Source organism: Epargyreus clarus, unplaced genomic scaffold, assembly GCF_041222505.1.
Source record: "Epargyreus clarus isolate Ecla_fem2 unplaced genomic scaffold, WU_Ecla_fem_2.2 ptg000018l, whole genome shotgun sequence".
Classification (NCBI taxonomy): Eukaryota; Metazoa; Arthropoda; class Insecta; order Lepidoptera; family Hesperiidae; genus Epargyreus; species Epargyreus clarus.
This window is the reverse complement of record NW_027332226.1, coordinates 13,427,541-13,445,032: the sequence shown is the minus strand read 5'-3', so window position 1 is coordinate 13,445,032 and position 17,492 is coordinate 13,427,541. Positions and strand designations below refer to the sequence as shown.

Below are 17,492 nucleotides of genomic sequence, written 5' to 3'. Positions count from 1 at the left end.
CTACAAAGGACAGTATTGGACTCGTTAAAATATATCCGTTTCCTAATATCTTGGTCAGATTATTTCCTACTTGATCGTCATATTGATGCTAGCTATTCTTGCATATGAAAGCTAGGTTCCGCATAATTGTTACTATTATTTGTTTTATCATGTTGTCATATTTTATACTTTAAATAACTATAGTTTATAAACTAAAAACCACGCCAAAATCGCACAAGGAAAATCGTTAATCCTGATTCCTGACGATCCTGATCAGGAGAATGGAATACAATTATTCTTATAATGATAAGGATTAATTAAGGATAAGGATTCTTGATAATTGTTCAAAATGTATCGCGCCTTTCAAAGTGGGTAAAATCAAGTTCAAAGATTCCGTTACGTCCATACATACAGGTCAAGCTAATAAAAGCGTGGTAAAAATAATCTCATTTATCACTATAAAGTTATAGTTATATAATAAAATCGTATCATCTTAGAAATATTAATGAGGTGTACAAAATTAGTCAATAATGACAGCAAAGCATTTATGACCGACTTAAGTAATGACTAATTAACATCACATTAGATACATAAATCTTAAGTTTTAGTTAACGAACACATCAATAATAGGTAAAAGATTAAAAATATTAACAATTTACATTGAATAATTAGTATATTTAAATATCCTAATCTATCTAACTTTATCAAACTTCATTGTATTCGTGCTAATAAACTGTAAGATAATAAATTAAATTTTATTGTGTACACGTGAAGAAACATTAATTTAGTAAAGCTATAAATATATTCATAAATCAAGATTTCTTTGTAAAAAAATGAATAATTTTAGGTAGATAATTTTGTTCACATTTTAGCTATTGAATATTTTTTTGGATTGGTGGAATTATTTTAAAAATAACGATTTTTTTAATACGTTTGAAGTGATTTCATGTAGGATGTGAGCAAAGATTGTAGAAGTAATAAACGCTGTAAAAGTAAGTAAATACCGAAGTAAAAACAAAGAAAGAAGGAGAAATAATAAAGGTAGTGAACTCTATCAAACGTTCGATTGTCAGAATAATATATATGGTCAGAATAATAAAGGTGTAAATCTCTGTATTGATTCATAGGGTTTGTAAGATGGAGAAAGTAATGTACGAAGTTCCAACTTAGTCCCCATGAGCAGCAACTCATCTATGATTGGCCTCAGGTGTGTGGACAGTGGACATAACCATGGACGAATGTGACACTTAACATCATTTGAGCTGAACACTCGTTTTTTGCTTAATAATTAATAATAAAAACGACTTATTATTGATGCTAATAGCTTATTGTAAACGGTCCACGCAACTGGAAATCCTTGGTCTGTCAACCAAGGTTCATGTAATGACTTATTTAATTAATGGTTTACCTTCTCTTACGGATTTTATGTCACAGTTTAATGAGTTGAGTTTTTAAAAATGTTTCCAAAGGAACCAAACTCCCTTTTCTTATATTTGAGATTATGATGTATGTTTAACGTAAACAATTATTGATATAACTCAATCTGGCGAATCTGTGATACAATTGTATAAGACAGGATACCAATTCTGGAAATATACGGGACCCGACCGCAGTGGGGGGCATAATAACCCACATAAGTAATAATTTTAAGTGAACAGTAATAAAGGAGGTAAGTTTTGTAATTACTTGGGGATTCCAGTCTTCCGTCATTTCTGTGACCATATTAGTGATGAACTTTAGATGTGTCGTTCTTTGAATACTTTTGAATGAATACTTTTCGTTGTTCATAAGGTTATTGGTACTCTCGAATAGTACCCAGCCTGAATATCACGACTCTACCCAGAATAATATGATTTAACCGCACAGTGTTAATTCCGAAGACGACTACTCTCCAAGAATAAATAGAAGATGAAATACAGAATTCAGAGTGACAAGGTGACAACCAGAATATAGGCGCGGCATTTTCCTAGTAAAATAATTCATGTTCTGAAGTTACGAATACGCTCTGCAAAGCGCAATGACAACAGCATATTTCGGTTGTCTTATTGGTACGATACAACAAAAACATATTTTCAAAGGCGTACAGGCGTTGTCGAGGATAACGAATAAATAATATTTTATACAGAGCAAGGGGGAGATATAAGACATAAACGAAGCAAAACAGGTTATCCAAGTTTAAGGAAAACCAGTCAAATGTAGTCACGAGGTATAAAAGACAGGTACTTAATGTACATAAATTCTGACATCACAACAGTATTTGACATTACTGCCTTAAGTGCTGATTCCAAGACTCTTGACCAACACTTGGGATTCCGTAAATATAGATGGTCTATGGAGTGTGATGTTGAATAAGTAAGTAGGTGCTGGATTGGGTAATTCTATTTTCAATTTTAGCTTAATGTAATAAAAATAGAGAAGTTCATTATATTTTAATTCGCAGCAAAATTCTATTTAGTCCTGAACAAATCAAATGAGTATTTTTACCTAAAATAGATTTTATGTTACTAATAATAGTTGATACAAGCACGAGTAGGGCAAATTAATACACCCGGTGTCAGGGTCGCTGAGGTCGAAGTAAAGATTCCATTAGCGCAAGGCGCTTACTGAACGCAACAGTATTATTCTAAATAATAAAACATCATACATATTCCATTATTTTTACAACGAAACGTAACTTGTAAAGAATGAGATCGAGTAGATGATTATTGCAATTATTGCGAGAAGATTCAATAAACTTTTGGGAAAAATGCGTTTGGCAAAAACGATGAGTGAATTCTTACAAAATATAATTGACACCATAAGGTTGGCATTAAGCTTTATTTTTAAGGATAATATAATGTAACGATAGGGTGCAATACGAAACGTATTATTTTAGTTTTGTATTAAACACGACAAACAAGTATAGCTTCTGTACATTACAGTACATTATGCACTTGCTTTTTATTACATGTTTTATGATTAACACGAATATATATCAATTCTAATGACTGACATAATATAATGTTCCCTACATGGCCATTTTATTTATTTCTAAAAATAATAACAACTCCTAACAAAATAATAACTCCTAGATCCATTATATCGAAATTGAATCGAATCAAAATGCATAAAGTGATTTCTCCAATCAACCACCAATCACTCAAATCAGTAATGATGTCGACAAATATAGACAAATGAGAAAACTAGGTGAACAAATCGGCCCTGAAACACCACAAGAACATAGGTATTCAACCATAAAGAGTTGATTGGCGCTAGACATTTTCTTCGACATACACAAATAATAACGCTTATTATTATTCATGCTATTAATAAAATTTTAATGGTTTTTCAAACGTTTACATAAGCATATACACGACTTACGATAGATACTGATCAATGAATCCATAATGTTTGAACGCGATAAATTATTAAGTGTAGCAAACAAGGAGATTCCAAATAGGGACAAGAATTCAAAGTATTTTTCCGAATCGTAATAATGTCATTGAATATTAAGATACAGATAACGGCATAAATCACTAAATCGACTGCGTAGAGTCACGTATACCAAGGTAGGTCTAAAAAGTTGTATTTTTATAATATAGGAGTAATTTAAAACTGCTTTTATGAGGCAGAAATAGACAAACTTTCGGAGACGAACCACAGAGGGTATGACCAACTCCAATATTATAATAATTGTAATAATTTAAATTTAAAAAAATTGCAACTGTCAAAATCAACAATCAAGAACCTGCTAAGTATAAAAATAGGAAAAAAGTTGCAAAAACATATTATTAATAAATTAATAATAATAAATCATAAGAAAAAAATATGCAGAAAATATGCATACTCAATTTCCTCGAATTCCTAATTTCCATTTTCGAAATGTATCAATGTTTTTTTTTTTGGGCGGTAGGTCAATAAGTAAACACTCTGTTCTTAGAAAATATTTTAATTATTACAGTTTAATTTGTATTTTTTATCTCAAATTTACTTACAAGTTTAATAGTGTATGTGCATATGATCGGTGATCTATAATAACACTGCTAAATCCCGCCTGAGCCACTTTTTACAATTTAATTGCACACTTCGACGTCCATCACTATTTACAATGGCAAATCTCAATACAATTTTGGAAACACAACATGCCATTGAGGCCACATTCCTGAAGAAATTTACTGAATTTGAGTCCAAGTTCAAAGCCGCTGAGCCTAAGAGTAGCACTTCCTTAAATCGTCTTCATGAGGAGTTCAACGAATTCAAGACCCATGTGTGGACACTGCTGAATTTTCTCCGGGAGCAAATAACGGAGCTTTCCAAGGCCGTTGATGTGATAGAAATGCGTCACCGAAGAAAGTTTCTCTTAATTAGTGGTATTCCTGAAGAAACTGAAGACCTTTCAAATTATATAGCCAAACTTTTTAGTGAAAAGCTTGGTATATGTGACTTGGCTAGTAGTAATCTAAAGGCTTGTCACCGTCTGGGCAGTATGGTTGAAGGAAAATGTCGTCCAATTTTGGTTCGTTTTGCTGATCTATCGCAACGGGCTGCCGTCTGGAGGAAGAAGACTGGATTCAAGGGTACACCTTACGTCCTGGCTGAGTTTCTGACACGCCAACGACAGGCATTATTCGTGTGTGCTCGTAAGAAAGTAGGCATGAAGAATTGCTGGACCATGGGTGGAATTATTGTAGCCAAGCTTCCGGATGGCACCAGGCGGCGCATACTTTCTGAGCAGGACTTGGACGATATACCAGTGCACGATGATAATCTGCTGCTTGACGAAGAACAGTCGAAGCCCAGTTCGCCGACTCCAGCTGCTGCAGTTCATTCCGCACAGTACTTGAAGTCGAAGCGCACGGTCCGTAAGAAATAGGCTGTTAAGTTGTTTGGTCCTCTTTAAACACTTATTTCTTGTGTTGTGTATTTAGTTTTGACTTTGTAATAAGTAATCTCCCTCTCTGGACACATATTGTTTACGTTTTGATTTATTAACTTTTTGTGGGTAGTTATTTTTTTTACAAAATGTGTCACATATCATTGTTTATCTTTTCAATACTTCTTATTGTAATTGTCAAATTCATTTTTAATCTTTGCCTCAAGTGAATGTCAAAAATATTTAATGTGTCAATGTCTTTTATTTTTTTCTAATAAACAACTTGTTACTACGCCAATGTCACTTGGCACTAACCATAGATTTTTGAACGTTCCGTTTCTGTTAAACTCGTTGTGTTTTCTCAATTTTTATTTTTATTTTTTTTTATTTTGTATACGATTAATCTATTTTAATAAGAATACTTCTTATAATGTTAATTGTCTTGTGATGTTTAAGTGTTTTTTTTTTCATTTCCCGGCGGGATAAGCAGAATATTTATTCAAGTAAGGTTTTGCTAGCTAGTTTATTATTTACTATTTAGTATACTATTCAAGTTGTTATTAGTTATTAACTTATAAATTAATTTTCTGACCGATTGTGTGTTATATATACAGTGTAAACTCTTTATAACGAATTTCAAGGGACCGAGCATATTTATTCGTTATAGAGAGTTTTCGTTATAGGGAGGGAGGAGAAAAAATCAACCCAAAACCAATTGCAATCATTTCTGTCACACTTTTTCGTTTCTTTAATGCTTACTGGCCATCTTGACAATTTTAAAGTTGATTTACAACTGATAATACGCGATAGGTGACCATGGTATGTATAGTAATTTAGACAGACAAATTCCTGAAGACAATGTAATCTAAGAATAATGGCACACGTGTTAAGGCAAATAACAAGAACAAAAGCGAAACGGCCGTTTATGAACCCCGTAATCTTTTAAAACTTTCGGCACCTCAAAAGGTTAGTTTTTTAGCTGCTTATAAAACAATTCCAGTGTAAAAATATTGTTCTCGTCTAAATATGAACGTATTTCTTCGTAATAGAGAGTGACTGTTGCGTTATAAAGAGTGAATCAATGTATGGGTTTTAATGTAAACCAACCAATTGAACTTATTTCTACGTTATAGAGAGTTTTTCGTTATAGAGAATGACGTTATAAAGAGTTTACACTGTATTTGAATATTGTATGTTTATTTGGTTATTCACATGTCTGATGACGAGTCTTTTTATTCTGCGTGCAACTCAAGTGTTTCTGACTTGAGTGATAGTTATCTTGAAGAACCTAAAACTCTTCAAAACTCTTTACATTTGTCGCTTGATACTTCCCCTCTGTCTTTCAATGTCTGCCACCTGAACGCTCAAAGCATCCCTTCTCATTATTCTGAACTTCTCGACACCTTCTCTTCCAATTCTAATATTCACGCCATTCTGATATCTGAGGGCTGGTTAAAGCCAAGTCTTGAATCACTCTCATACTCACTTCCAGGTTATACACTGATACGAAATGACCGTACGGGTAAAGGTGGCGGTGGTGTAGCCATCTACCTTCGCAGTGATATATGTTTTTCAGTTATTTCCTCTTCTCCTTCTTCGTACTCTGCTTCATGTGAATATTTATTTTTAGAAATCCGAATGGGACGCGCTAAGGCTGTTCTTGGCGTTATTTACTGCCCCCCTGCAACTGACTACTTTTCCAGGTTCGAGCTTGCTTTAGAATCGCTTTGTTCGCAATACACACATCATATAATCATGGGTGACTTCAATACCGACTTAATTAACCAATCTACTCGAAGCACTAAACTGTTAAATATTGTCTCTTCCGTCAATTTCTCTATCCTTTCCTCGTCACCAACTCATCATAATATTAATGCTCCTGACACTTTAATCGATTTAATTATAATTTCTTCTCCTTCACATGTTATTAAACACGGTACATTATCTGCCCCTGGTTTCTCGAGACACGACTGTTTATATCTGTGTTACAAATTGAAACCACCTAAATTAGTTCCTCAGGTCGTTTGGATGCGCAGCTTTGCAAGGATGGACCTTGCTGCACTTAATAATGATGCTGCTAATATTGACTTCTCCCCTGTGACCTCTGCTTCGTCAGTGGATGATAAAATTTCAATATTTAATAACGCAATTCTGAAGCTGTACGACTCGCATGCTCCTGTAAAAGCCATTAAATTAAAACGACCTCCGGCCCCATGGATAACACGTGGTGTACGTATGGCCATGACACGTCGTGACAGGGCTTTTAGGAGATTTAAGCGTAGCAGGTGTGATGAGAACTGGCGTCTATATAAAATCTATCGCAATCGTTGCAATCAAATGGTAAGAGCAGCCAAACGCACTTATTTTTCTGAACAATTATCGAATAATTCTTCAGCCGAGATATGGAAGTTTCTAAATACATTAGGTCTTGGTAAATGTCATACGAATCCTGAAATATCTTCTTTTTCACCTAATGACTTAAATGTTCATTTCTCTTCTTCTTCTTCTTCTTTTCTTTCTTCTGAAATTAAGTCTCAAACCATTCTAGAAATTGCTTCCATGGCTCAACTCAGCGTAGATAAATTTTTCTTTTCTCCAGTTACTGTGGATGAGACCTTGAAAATTATTAATTCCATTCATTCAAAATCAGTCGGGTATGATGATGTCAGTAGATGTATGATCATATATATACTACCACATTTACTTCATATTATTACTCACATCATCAATACTTCTATGGCTACAGGGGTTTTCCCTTCTATCTGGCGTAAGGCCTTTATCATCCCTCTTCCTAAAGTACCTAACCCCAGCCATTTCAATAATTTCAGACCCATTTCAATACTACCTTTTCTTTCTAAAATTCTCGAAGCCGCTGTGCACAAACAAATATCTTCGTTCATTTTCAATAATAATCTATTAAGTCCCTTTCAATCCGGCTTTCGACCCGGGCACAGCACGACGACGGCTCTTCTCAAAGTTATTGAAGATATTCGCGACGGCATGGAGAACAAACTGGTCACAGTTCTCGTCCTCATAGATTTTTCCAATGCTTTTAACATGGTGAACCATGACATCCTCCTTGCCGCCCTCCAACATTATATGTTCTCATCCACGGCACTGGATTGGTTTTCATCTTACCTTCGAGGACGCCAGCAAGCTGTTCGGGTTGATCGCACGTTATCAGACTGGTGCAATCTTGCCAACGGCGTTCCTCAGGGCGGAATTTTGTCACCTTTACTTTTCTCTCTCTATATAAATTTCCTAACCCTCTCCCTTGACTGCTCTTACCATTTGTATGCCGACGATCTCCAAATTTACGCTCAAGCCCATATTGCTAATATTAACGATGCTATACGTACCATTAACAATAATCTCGCTAATGTAAGTAACTGGTCCCGTAGATATGGCATCGCAGTTAATCCCTCCAAGTGCAAATCCATCATTATCGGCAGTTCACGGCAATTGGCGATGTTAGATTACGGTTCCGTCTCTCCTGTTATGTTTGAGGATTCTACTGTTCCGTTCGCGTCATCTGTTAAAGACCTTGGTCTACATTTAGACCCTACGTTAAGCTGGACTAACCACGTTAGTGAGATCAGCCGTTCCGTCTTTGCGAGGCTGCGCACGCTAAATCGTTTACGGAATTTTCTCCCTATGAAAGTTAAAGTCACTCTCGTACAAGCCCTCATTTTACCCATTCTCGATTATGCTGATGTGTGTTGCACGGATATAAGTGAAGAACACCTCAATAAACTGGAAAGACTAATTAATCACGCCATCCGATTCATCTTCTGTTTACGCAAATATGATCACATTTCTTCCTATCGTCGCCAGCTTAAATGGCTTCCAATTCGTGAGCGTAGACAGGTTAGATTACTTTCCACTCTCTTTTCTATTCTTTTTCAAGCGTCTATTCCAGCGTACCTGAAGCAAAAGTTTCAGTATCTCAGTGATTCCCATGAACGCAACCTTCGTTCTTCCAATTCTCTCGTACTAACGATTCCCCTTCATCATTCCTGCTTTATGTCCAAGTCATTCGCAATTCACGCCACTCGACTCTGGAATTCTCTCCCCGATGAATTACGTAAAACTTGCAGTAGACAGAGGTTCAAAACGAGCGTTAAGTATTATTTTCTAAAAAAATATAATATTTCACACTAATTTATATACAGTACAGTTTGTTCTTTATATGTCTTGTAGTATAAATATAATCCATTTGTATTTCTTTTTTAGTACATGTTTATTCTTGAACGTATAAATACCGTCCTATTTATTTTCTGCTTTACCCAAAGGTTGACTGGTAAAGAATGCTTCTAGCATTAAGTCCGCCTTTTGTACCGATTTTTATGGTATAATAAAGTATAAATAAATAAATAAATAAATCAACACGAGGAAAAGGCACGTGCCAAGTTTGCACCGATAATAATACTCGGTGCCTTGTGAATGAACTGGTATTTTTGGACATGCTAGTTTCTATGTTAGTTTCTATGAAATAACATTTTAATAGGAAATGGTAATGCGCGTAACATGCTTTTCTAAATATAGAAGACTACCGAGAATACTGCTTTCGTGTTAGTATGCAACTAATAATTAGCAATTTTATTCTCAACGTTTTAAATATGAAATTAAATTATAACATAATTACTCGTAAAAATATGAAATATTTGGTGAAATGATCATTAAATGAAGAATAAAATGTTGCAAACCAACCAAAACCCATGCTGCTTATGAAAATCAGCACCTCAGCACAAAATTTCTGTTTAAAATCTGAAGAAATTATTTAACGCTCATTTTGTATAATCAATCTATCCAATCCTTATCCACCGAAGATTGAAATTTGACTTAATAATAATAGATTGATTATTTATCGATCGCCTAAGTACTCAAAAGACCGCGCATTTACGTATTCAAGTCTATCGCTGCAGTGAAAAACGTCTCTATATTTTATTTTAATACTTTATTTAATAAAAACTTGACAAAAATAATGTCATATTAAAATTGACCATTACAGGCAACACATTTAATTGTACAAATTGCATCCTCCATCATTGTTCGTAGTGTTTTCCGACTTATTTATTTCAATGCAGCCATCTTGAATGTAATAAATATAATTGCTCCAATTGAACTTGTCGAGATAATAGGTATCCACTTATAAAATAAAAGAGGTATACTATGCTACCTTGGAATAACTTTGTTATCCCGTTGTCCCGGTATATCCCTAACTCTTTCGAACGCTACATGATTTAATGCTACAGAAACATTTCTAGATACTTTAATTTTGAGTAGACATTTGTTTTGGGGTGTGTTTGAAAATGATACAACTTGTGATATGTCTAAGATCCGTCTTCACATCTATTCGCTAATATTTGTACATTTTAAAGGAACTCAAAGAGATGTCAAATTAGTTCTTAGGATAATCGTAAACAGACACAATAAATAGACAGCCGTGCCCTTTTGGGCCTGGATTTTGATATTAGGATAAAACGATATAATTATATTGCAATATTACGTGGGCGAATTCTCAAAACCACACTTACGTTTCAGGTTTAAACGGGTAGAGAAGATTTTATGTTGTGTCACGATGATAGCACAATGTTGTTTTCCTAGTGGGGAATATCACTAGCCTGATGGGTAACGTGAATGAATAAGGTATAGGTGCTATAGAAGTATAGTTTATAGTTCAAACAAAATGAACATTTGGTTTGACCAAAAAAACATCACAACGTACATAATTTTACATTAATTTAAAATAATACACTAAAAAGTAAAATAATGTAAAGTCACATAACACGTTGGAAAACAATATTTTACAATATTATATTTATATATTATATTATTATATTATTATATTATATTATTTACAATAACTTTATTTTTATACAAAATCTAAGGATAAGGATGGGGTACCTAATGGATTCGCCAGTGCATCGGCGGCTTTGAAGAATTCAATTTGTCAGGATATTATTGCACTTTTTTTAAGAGCCTCATGACACACCGCTTCGAAAATACCTCAGAAGGAAGTTCATTCGGCGTGTAAACCAAACCACGAAATTGCAAAATGTCCAATAGATGTGGATAGAACATCATCGGCTTCGGCGAGTTCATTGGACATCTCACCATTGTAAAGCCGGTAGAGCACGCAAACTTTACGTGTTATTTACGTATTCCAACAATGATTATTTTAAAATCAAGATAATTAATTGTATAAAAAGGATTATCAAAAACTTCACATAACTTTTAACTGAGGAAATAATAAATAAAATGTGTAGTCGAGACCTCGACAACTCATTATTATATTTTTGTCGCAGATTAATCCAAAGATAAGCGATAAAAGTAAACATTTTAATTAGTGCTGTTGGATAATAATATCTACGAGTATAAACTAATCATTAGCGAGAAATGGAAAATATTTATATAGCGTAGCAGGATTCTAATAGTAGGTATAATTTACCCGTTGATATATGTATTTTTGTTTTAATCACGATTGATTTAACAACAACAATAATCGTAAGATATACGTTCTCTCTTGATTCGGAGAACGGATTGGCTAATACATTTAATGAAGGAATTTTTAATACACCGTCTAAAACGGCATTTGGTACATTAGTTTCATGTTTTGAAATTAAAATATACGTTTTACGTCAAACTGCGTACGCATTTGAATATTATAGCAGTTATTCGCTTAGTTGTACAAATAAATCTCACACCTATATTGGAATACCAGGCTTTTTGTTTTCAAAGCATTGTGCGTGTTAAAAATTAGTCACTTGCTTTAAACCTAAAGGAAAACTTGTAAGGAAATATACAAGCTCTATAAAGAGTTACAAACTTCTCATAAGCGTGTGAAGCCTACCAATTCGCACTTGGCCAGCGTTGTACATTATTACATGAACCCTTCGCATTCTAAGTATTACTGAGATTTGTCCAAAGCATTTGACTTGTACTTAATGTGTTAATGAAGATGATAAAATAAATATGAGTTTTAAATTTAAATACTACTGACGCATTTGATGAAAATGCAAACAAGAATGTCATTTAGTATGGAATGAATGTAATCTGATGTCATTTAGTTGATAATATTGCATTTATTTGACATTGGGTATCATTATTTAAATTTTTGGTTTGTGTCATATCATCGAATCCTAGTAAATAAATTAATATGACATGTTATGCATAAATATTTATACCATTAAATGCGAACGTTTAGTGGATTCTCGGAATGAGGTCTTCAAATTATAGGATCCAATTACATGTTTAATGTTTACGTTTGATGTTACCCTTCGTCAGCTTTAACACAATTATTTATTCAACGCAATATAACTTGTAGAATGTTGTTTGTTCTTTTGTAATTTTAAGTCAAAGTACTTACTGCTTTTCCTTCCCTCTTGCACCCTGTACGTCAAGTCGCTGAACGCCAGGTCCACTGGCGGTCTCTTGGGCAGGTGCGTCAGGGTCTTATGCTGCGCCGGGGTGATGGTCACTTTCAGACTCCCCTTTCTGTCGGAGATGATCGGTTTAGTGTCCACGGGTCCCGCAAGGCACACATCTTTGTCCACTTTCATTTTGTACAAACACAATGGACTTGCGATATTAAACTCTCATTCCCAGACGTCACAAAGGAGTGAACGCAAGCGGATCGGCACGTGCGGTCTGTCGCACGTTCGCGCACAAACTGACTATTCAACTGACTCAGAAAACTGGCAGTACTTGACTGAGTACAGCAGATTAGAATTAACAGCGCGTTGAAGCTTGCCCCCCGTATGACTACGTCAAACAAGATACGGGTTTTGAACTTTGCGCCGGCGCACATAAACATTTTATTCAATTCAAGTTTAAGCTTACTGGATATTCATTTGTGTTTCACAGTTTTAAAAAAAAAAAATCTCGATTGGAAGCTCATAATTGCTGTATTTTCAATGCCACAAATAAAGACAATACATATATTTTGCTCAAAATAACATTGTTGTAAAAAATACTGGTTTTAATATTATGAATATACATCAGACAATAATTAAACTTAATTTTAATATTATTTCAGAGTTCATAATGTTGTAAAACCTTTTTAAACAATATAAACATCTTAGTGTGAAGTATAAAAAATAAAAGTATGATTATACAGAAAGATACATAATAGGTATATAATTTGTAATAAAAAGATAAAATGAACTTCGAAAGGTGGCTGCATCTCCATATGGACCACATACATTAGTAAAGATACTTCGCCGCCTTGAAATTGAATGAAGCCACAAATGGCTTATTTTCGTAAGTTCTTTTTTTTAATTCTTGACAAATAAAAACATTTTTAGAGAAAATTTACGAATAAATAACTAATACTGCGTAATTTACGTGAATTTACATAATAAATAAATAATTATATCAAATATTTTAGGGATATTTTAGCACGGAGACGTGGCAAAACTTTTTTACGCAAGTATTTCAATTCTCAAAACTGGGTACATTCTCTAGTTAGGAGTGAGTAATCTTTACTAATCTATGATGGACCATCAGAAGTAAAGTAGTTACTATCACCAATAATTTGTAACGCCATACAAACAAATAGTTTCGTACTAGATGACCCGGTGAACTTCGTACCACCTAATTATGAGTGACTATCTGTACCTCGTGGTTTCACTCGTGTAATTTATGTATTATGTCCATAAACTACTGGTAAATATTAGGAAATGGCCACAGGAGAACAGGAAAATAAAAAATACAATTAAATAAAATTCACTCTACCTCTCTGCACTCTGTTATTTTTTTACCGACTTCAAAAAGGAGGTGGTTATCAATTCGGCCGGTATCTTTTTTTTATGTATGTACACGAATTACTCCGCCGTTAGTGAACCGATTTTAATAATTATTTTTTTATTGTGTTATTTTTTATTGTAGGTTCTAATGAAATTACAAAGTCAGTTCATCATTGACTATTTAAGGGTCTGATAATGTGGCTCGGAGACAAAATATGTAACTCCTCAACCGATGGGGATATTTGAGTTGTGTTTGAAGATATTTGGTGTAAGTTCTAACGAAATTGCAAAGTCAGTTCATCATTGACTATTTAAGGGTCTGATAATGTGGCTCGGAGACAAAATATGTAACTCCTCAACCGATGGGAATAATTGAGTCGTGTTTGAAGATATTTGGTGTAGGAGGTTCTAATGAAATTGCAAATCATTGACTATTTAGTTAGGTTAGGTTGGAACACATAAGACAATATAAAACTAAGCAGGCAGGGCGCGGCAGCGCCCTGCGAGCGGGCGGTTCCAATCAATGTAAATTCAGACCGTACCTTAATTCATGATCACGTTTATACAATTTTATATTGTATTAATATAAATGTTATTATGTCATCACTAAAAAGGGTAAAAAAAAATAACAAAAAATACAACCGACTTCTATGTCACTACATAGTAAAAAATAATTCAAATAAATGTTGGTTTAGTACATATTTCTGAAGTCGGCGCTCAATATATTTCGTTCGAATTATTTTTTACTTTGTAGTGACATAGAAGTCGGTTGTATTTTTTGTTATTTTTTTTACAAACACGCGAAAAGAAGTACCTATAACTTCAATAACGGTTTTTTTTAAAGAAAGTTTATTTACTTATAGTACTCTAATCGGGTTGTTGAATAGCTAAAAATGCTGAAACAGGTGTGTAAATAGAAAGGCGATTTATAACAGTCTTAAGGGTTGATCTAAAAAAACAAACAGTGACTCAGATGCTTCATTATGTCTTATGATAATTTTCTTAGTGCTCCAAATTAACGGATATTAAATTAAAGTTCCATACCCGATTAAACGACCCTAAAGGTTGATTTTCCAAAAACGGTGAAAAATGTGTTCTATTATTTTGAATCAAAAAGCTAAATTCCAATTTTCATAGACTTTGCTTCAAAATCTGCCGATTTCTAAACGAAGTGTCTTCTAAAGCCAAATGCAAATTTTTACAGTTTTTGCTTCCAAATTAACGGATTTTAATATAAAATTCCAACCCCTACTTAACCAACTTAAGGGTTGATTTTGCAAATATCGTAAAATAGATATTTAATTACTTTCTATCGAAATCCTATCAAATACCAATTTTCATATAGATTTGCATCAAAACTGGGGGACTTTAATACAAACTTTCAACTCTTATTTATTCACGGAAACGCGGTCGAACAGGATAAAAAGTATCCTATGTCCGTCTCCTGGTTCTAAGCTACCTCTCCACCAATTTTCAGTCAAATTGGTTCAGCCGTTGTTGAGTTATAAAATGCTTCACGAAAACGCGGTCGAACGGGATAAAAAGTATCCTATGTCCTTTTCCTGCTTCTAAGCTACCTCTCGATTAATTTTCAGTCAAATTGGTTCAGCCGTTCTTGAGTTATAAAATGACTTCACGGAAACGCGGTCGAACGGGATAAAAAGTATCCTATGTCCGTTTCCTGGTTCTAATCTACCTCTTTACCAATTTTCAGCTAAATCGGTTCAACCGTTCTTGAGTTATAAAATGACTTCAAGGAAACGCGGTCGAACGGGATAAAAAGTATCCTATGTCCGTCTCCTGGTTCTAAGCTACCTCTCCACCAATTTTCAGCCAAATCGGTTCAGCCGTTCTTGAGTTATAAGTGGAGTAACTAACACGACTTTCTTTTATATATATAGATTAGTTACCTGTTAAACATTTTCACAAGTAATCAAAGCCCAGACTTCAAAGGAATCTTGAAAAAAAATATTCTCATTTTAGTTAAAGTGGAAATATATAAAATAATCTAAAATAAATTCAATTTTTATCTGACTTTGAAAAGGAGGAGCTTCTGTATTCTGCTGTGTATTTTTTTGTTTTTGCATTTTTAGAATATAAATTTGATGATCTGATTATTTGATCTGCTAATAAGATAAGCTAGCCAGCCACATTTACTACAGACGGTCCAAATTAAACTATCACAGAAATTCCTAATAGGAAAACCCCAACAGATATAACTTTAACTTAACCTTAATTAATGTAAACCTTTAGTACATTAGACAAATTTTGCCTTCCATGGGCATCTGTAACCAACTTCATATAGAACAGAAGTTGATGCTCAATATTAATAGTTTGGCCATTGAGGGTACATAAAGTGACTATATATAAGGTAGGCTATATATTTGCAAAGAGGTATACAAAGCTTAACACATCTTTATTGATCAATGTACCATTGCATCAATGCAGGTCCAAAAAAAATTTTCATAAAATGATGAACACTATGCATTGCTGATAATGCATATTTTGAAAATTTACTTTAATATTGAATAGTATGACTAAATTTTCGTTTGTTTTTCATTCAATAGGCTAGTTGACAATTTTTCACAAAGTGGTCCATATTTTTGCTAGCAGTCTGTTATACCCAAAATATAATGGGTCACAAATCATCATAATGGGATATGCTTACGGTATAAATTTTAGGGCAAATTATTGCTAATTGCTTAAATAAGTCCTTCTTCCATCGTAAATAATTATAGGAATCTTGTGAATATGTCACAAACTCACAAAACATTAAAATATTCAGTGGTAATATTGAATTACAATATCAACAACAACATGGTTACCAGGAGGTGACGTCACACATTCTAATTGATGTTCGATGACACTTATCAAATTCTGTATTTTCATGTATTTATTTTATTAAAATATTAAACAATCTAAATATATTATAATAATTAAACTTGATTTCCATAATAATTAAACTTTCATCAATTATGTATAACAAATATTTTTTAATATTTTGATTAATGGAAACTAGCCTATTCATTACTTTTTCTTTGTTTCTGAGGCATGGGCTGGTATGATTAAATACAATTTATAGTACTTAGACTATAGAAATATATCAATACTGAAAATTATCAAAAAATATGTAAGGTTAGATAGACAGGTATTGAGGTCTTCTATTTCCATGCTACCGATTAATTAGTAGTTGTGTTACTCTCTATCTATAATGGAACTTAAACACTATATTGTACTTTAATTATTGTATGCCCACCTGTGGTGGGAATATGTTGTACGTAAAATATTGTTTGTACCCATGTACTATAATAAATTTGATTTGATTTGACTTTTAAGGGTACAATGATGTTAAACACTATATTGCAATTCTAACATTACAATGATGTAAGTGCAAATAATGTACACTCAACAAATATCCAATTAAATGATGTATGTGGCTATAAAGTCCCACTCAATCTAACATTGATACTACTTCCATATAGTACTTACACATATTTTTAGTGTATAAGTACTAATCTATGGTAAGTCAGTAAGATAATTTTTTACATTTGGTTATTGTCATTCTGAAGGTAAATACGTTATTTGCAAGATAATATATATATTTTTTAATTTTGTGGCATTATTTAAACTCATTAATCTCGTTAGAATTAATAAGTAGGTTGTTACAAAACATTCATACAAATTGTACTAATTATCTGATATTAATAACATACTGTACGTTTCTTATATTCCCTAAATAAAAAGCTACTTACCTTATCACCATGATGAAATTTTTGAGGAATATTCCGCAAAATCCTTAAACTCTCACTACGAATTTAACTTACTCGAAAAAGGCTTCAAACGAAAGCCAGAGAAGGTACTTGGTACTTTCATATTAGTGGTTCAGGTAACTTTCTAATTGACATCGCGCGCTT

General features: G+C 33.4%; 1 protein-coding gene across 3 annotated transcripts in view; it reads right to left on the bottom strand.

Annotated features, from left to right (window-relative positions):
• Positions 1-17,492, bottom strand: part of LOC140749966 (ATP-binding cassette subfamily G member 4) — a 46,620-nt gene that overhangs the window by 28,650 nt on the left and 478 nt on the right. Inside the window, exons 1-2 of one of the 3 annotated variants that reach the window (XM_073083239.1) lie at positions 17,331-17,464; positions 12,201-12,328 (exon numbers count right to left, since the gene is read on the bottom strand). In XM_073083239.1, the coding sequence (XP_072939340.1) occupies positions 12,201-12,328; positions 17,331-17,341 (139 nt within the window). In that variant the 5' untranslated portion in view covers positions 17,342-17,464. Of the gene's footprint in view, positions 1-12,200; positions 12,542-17,330; positions 17,465-17,492 lie in introns of those variants that run through there. The other 2 variants (XM_073083238.1, XM_073083237.1) reach the window with 2 other exon arrangements.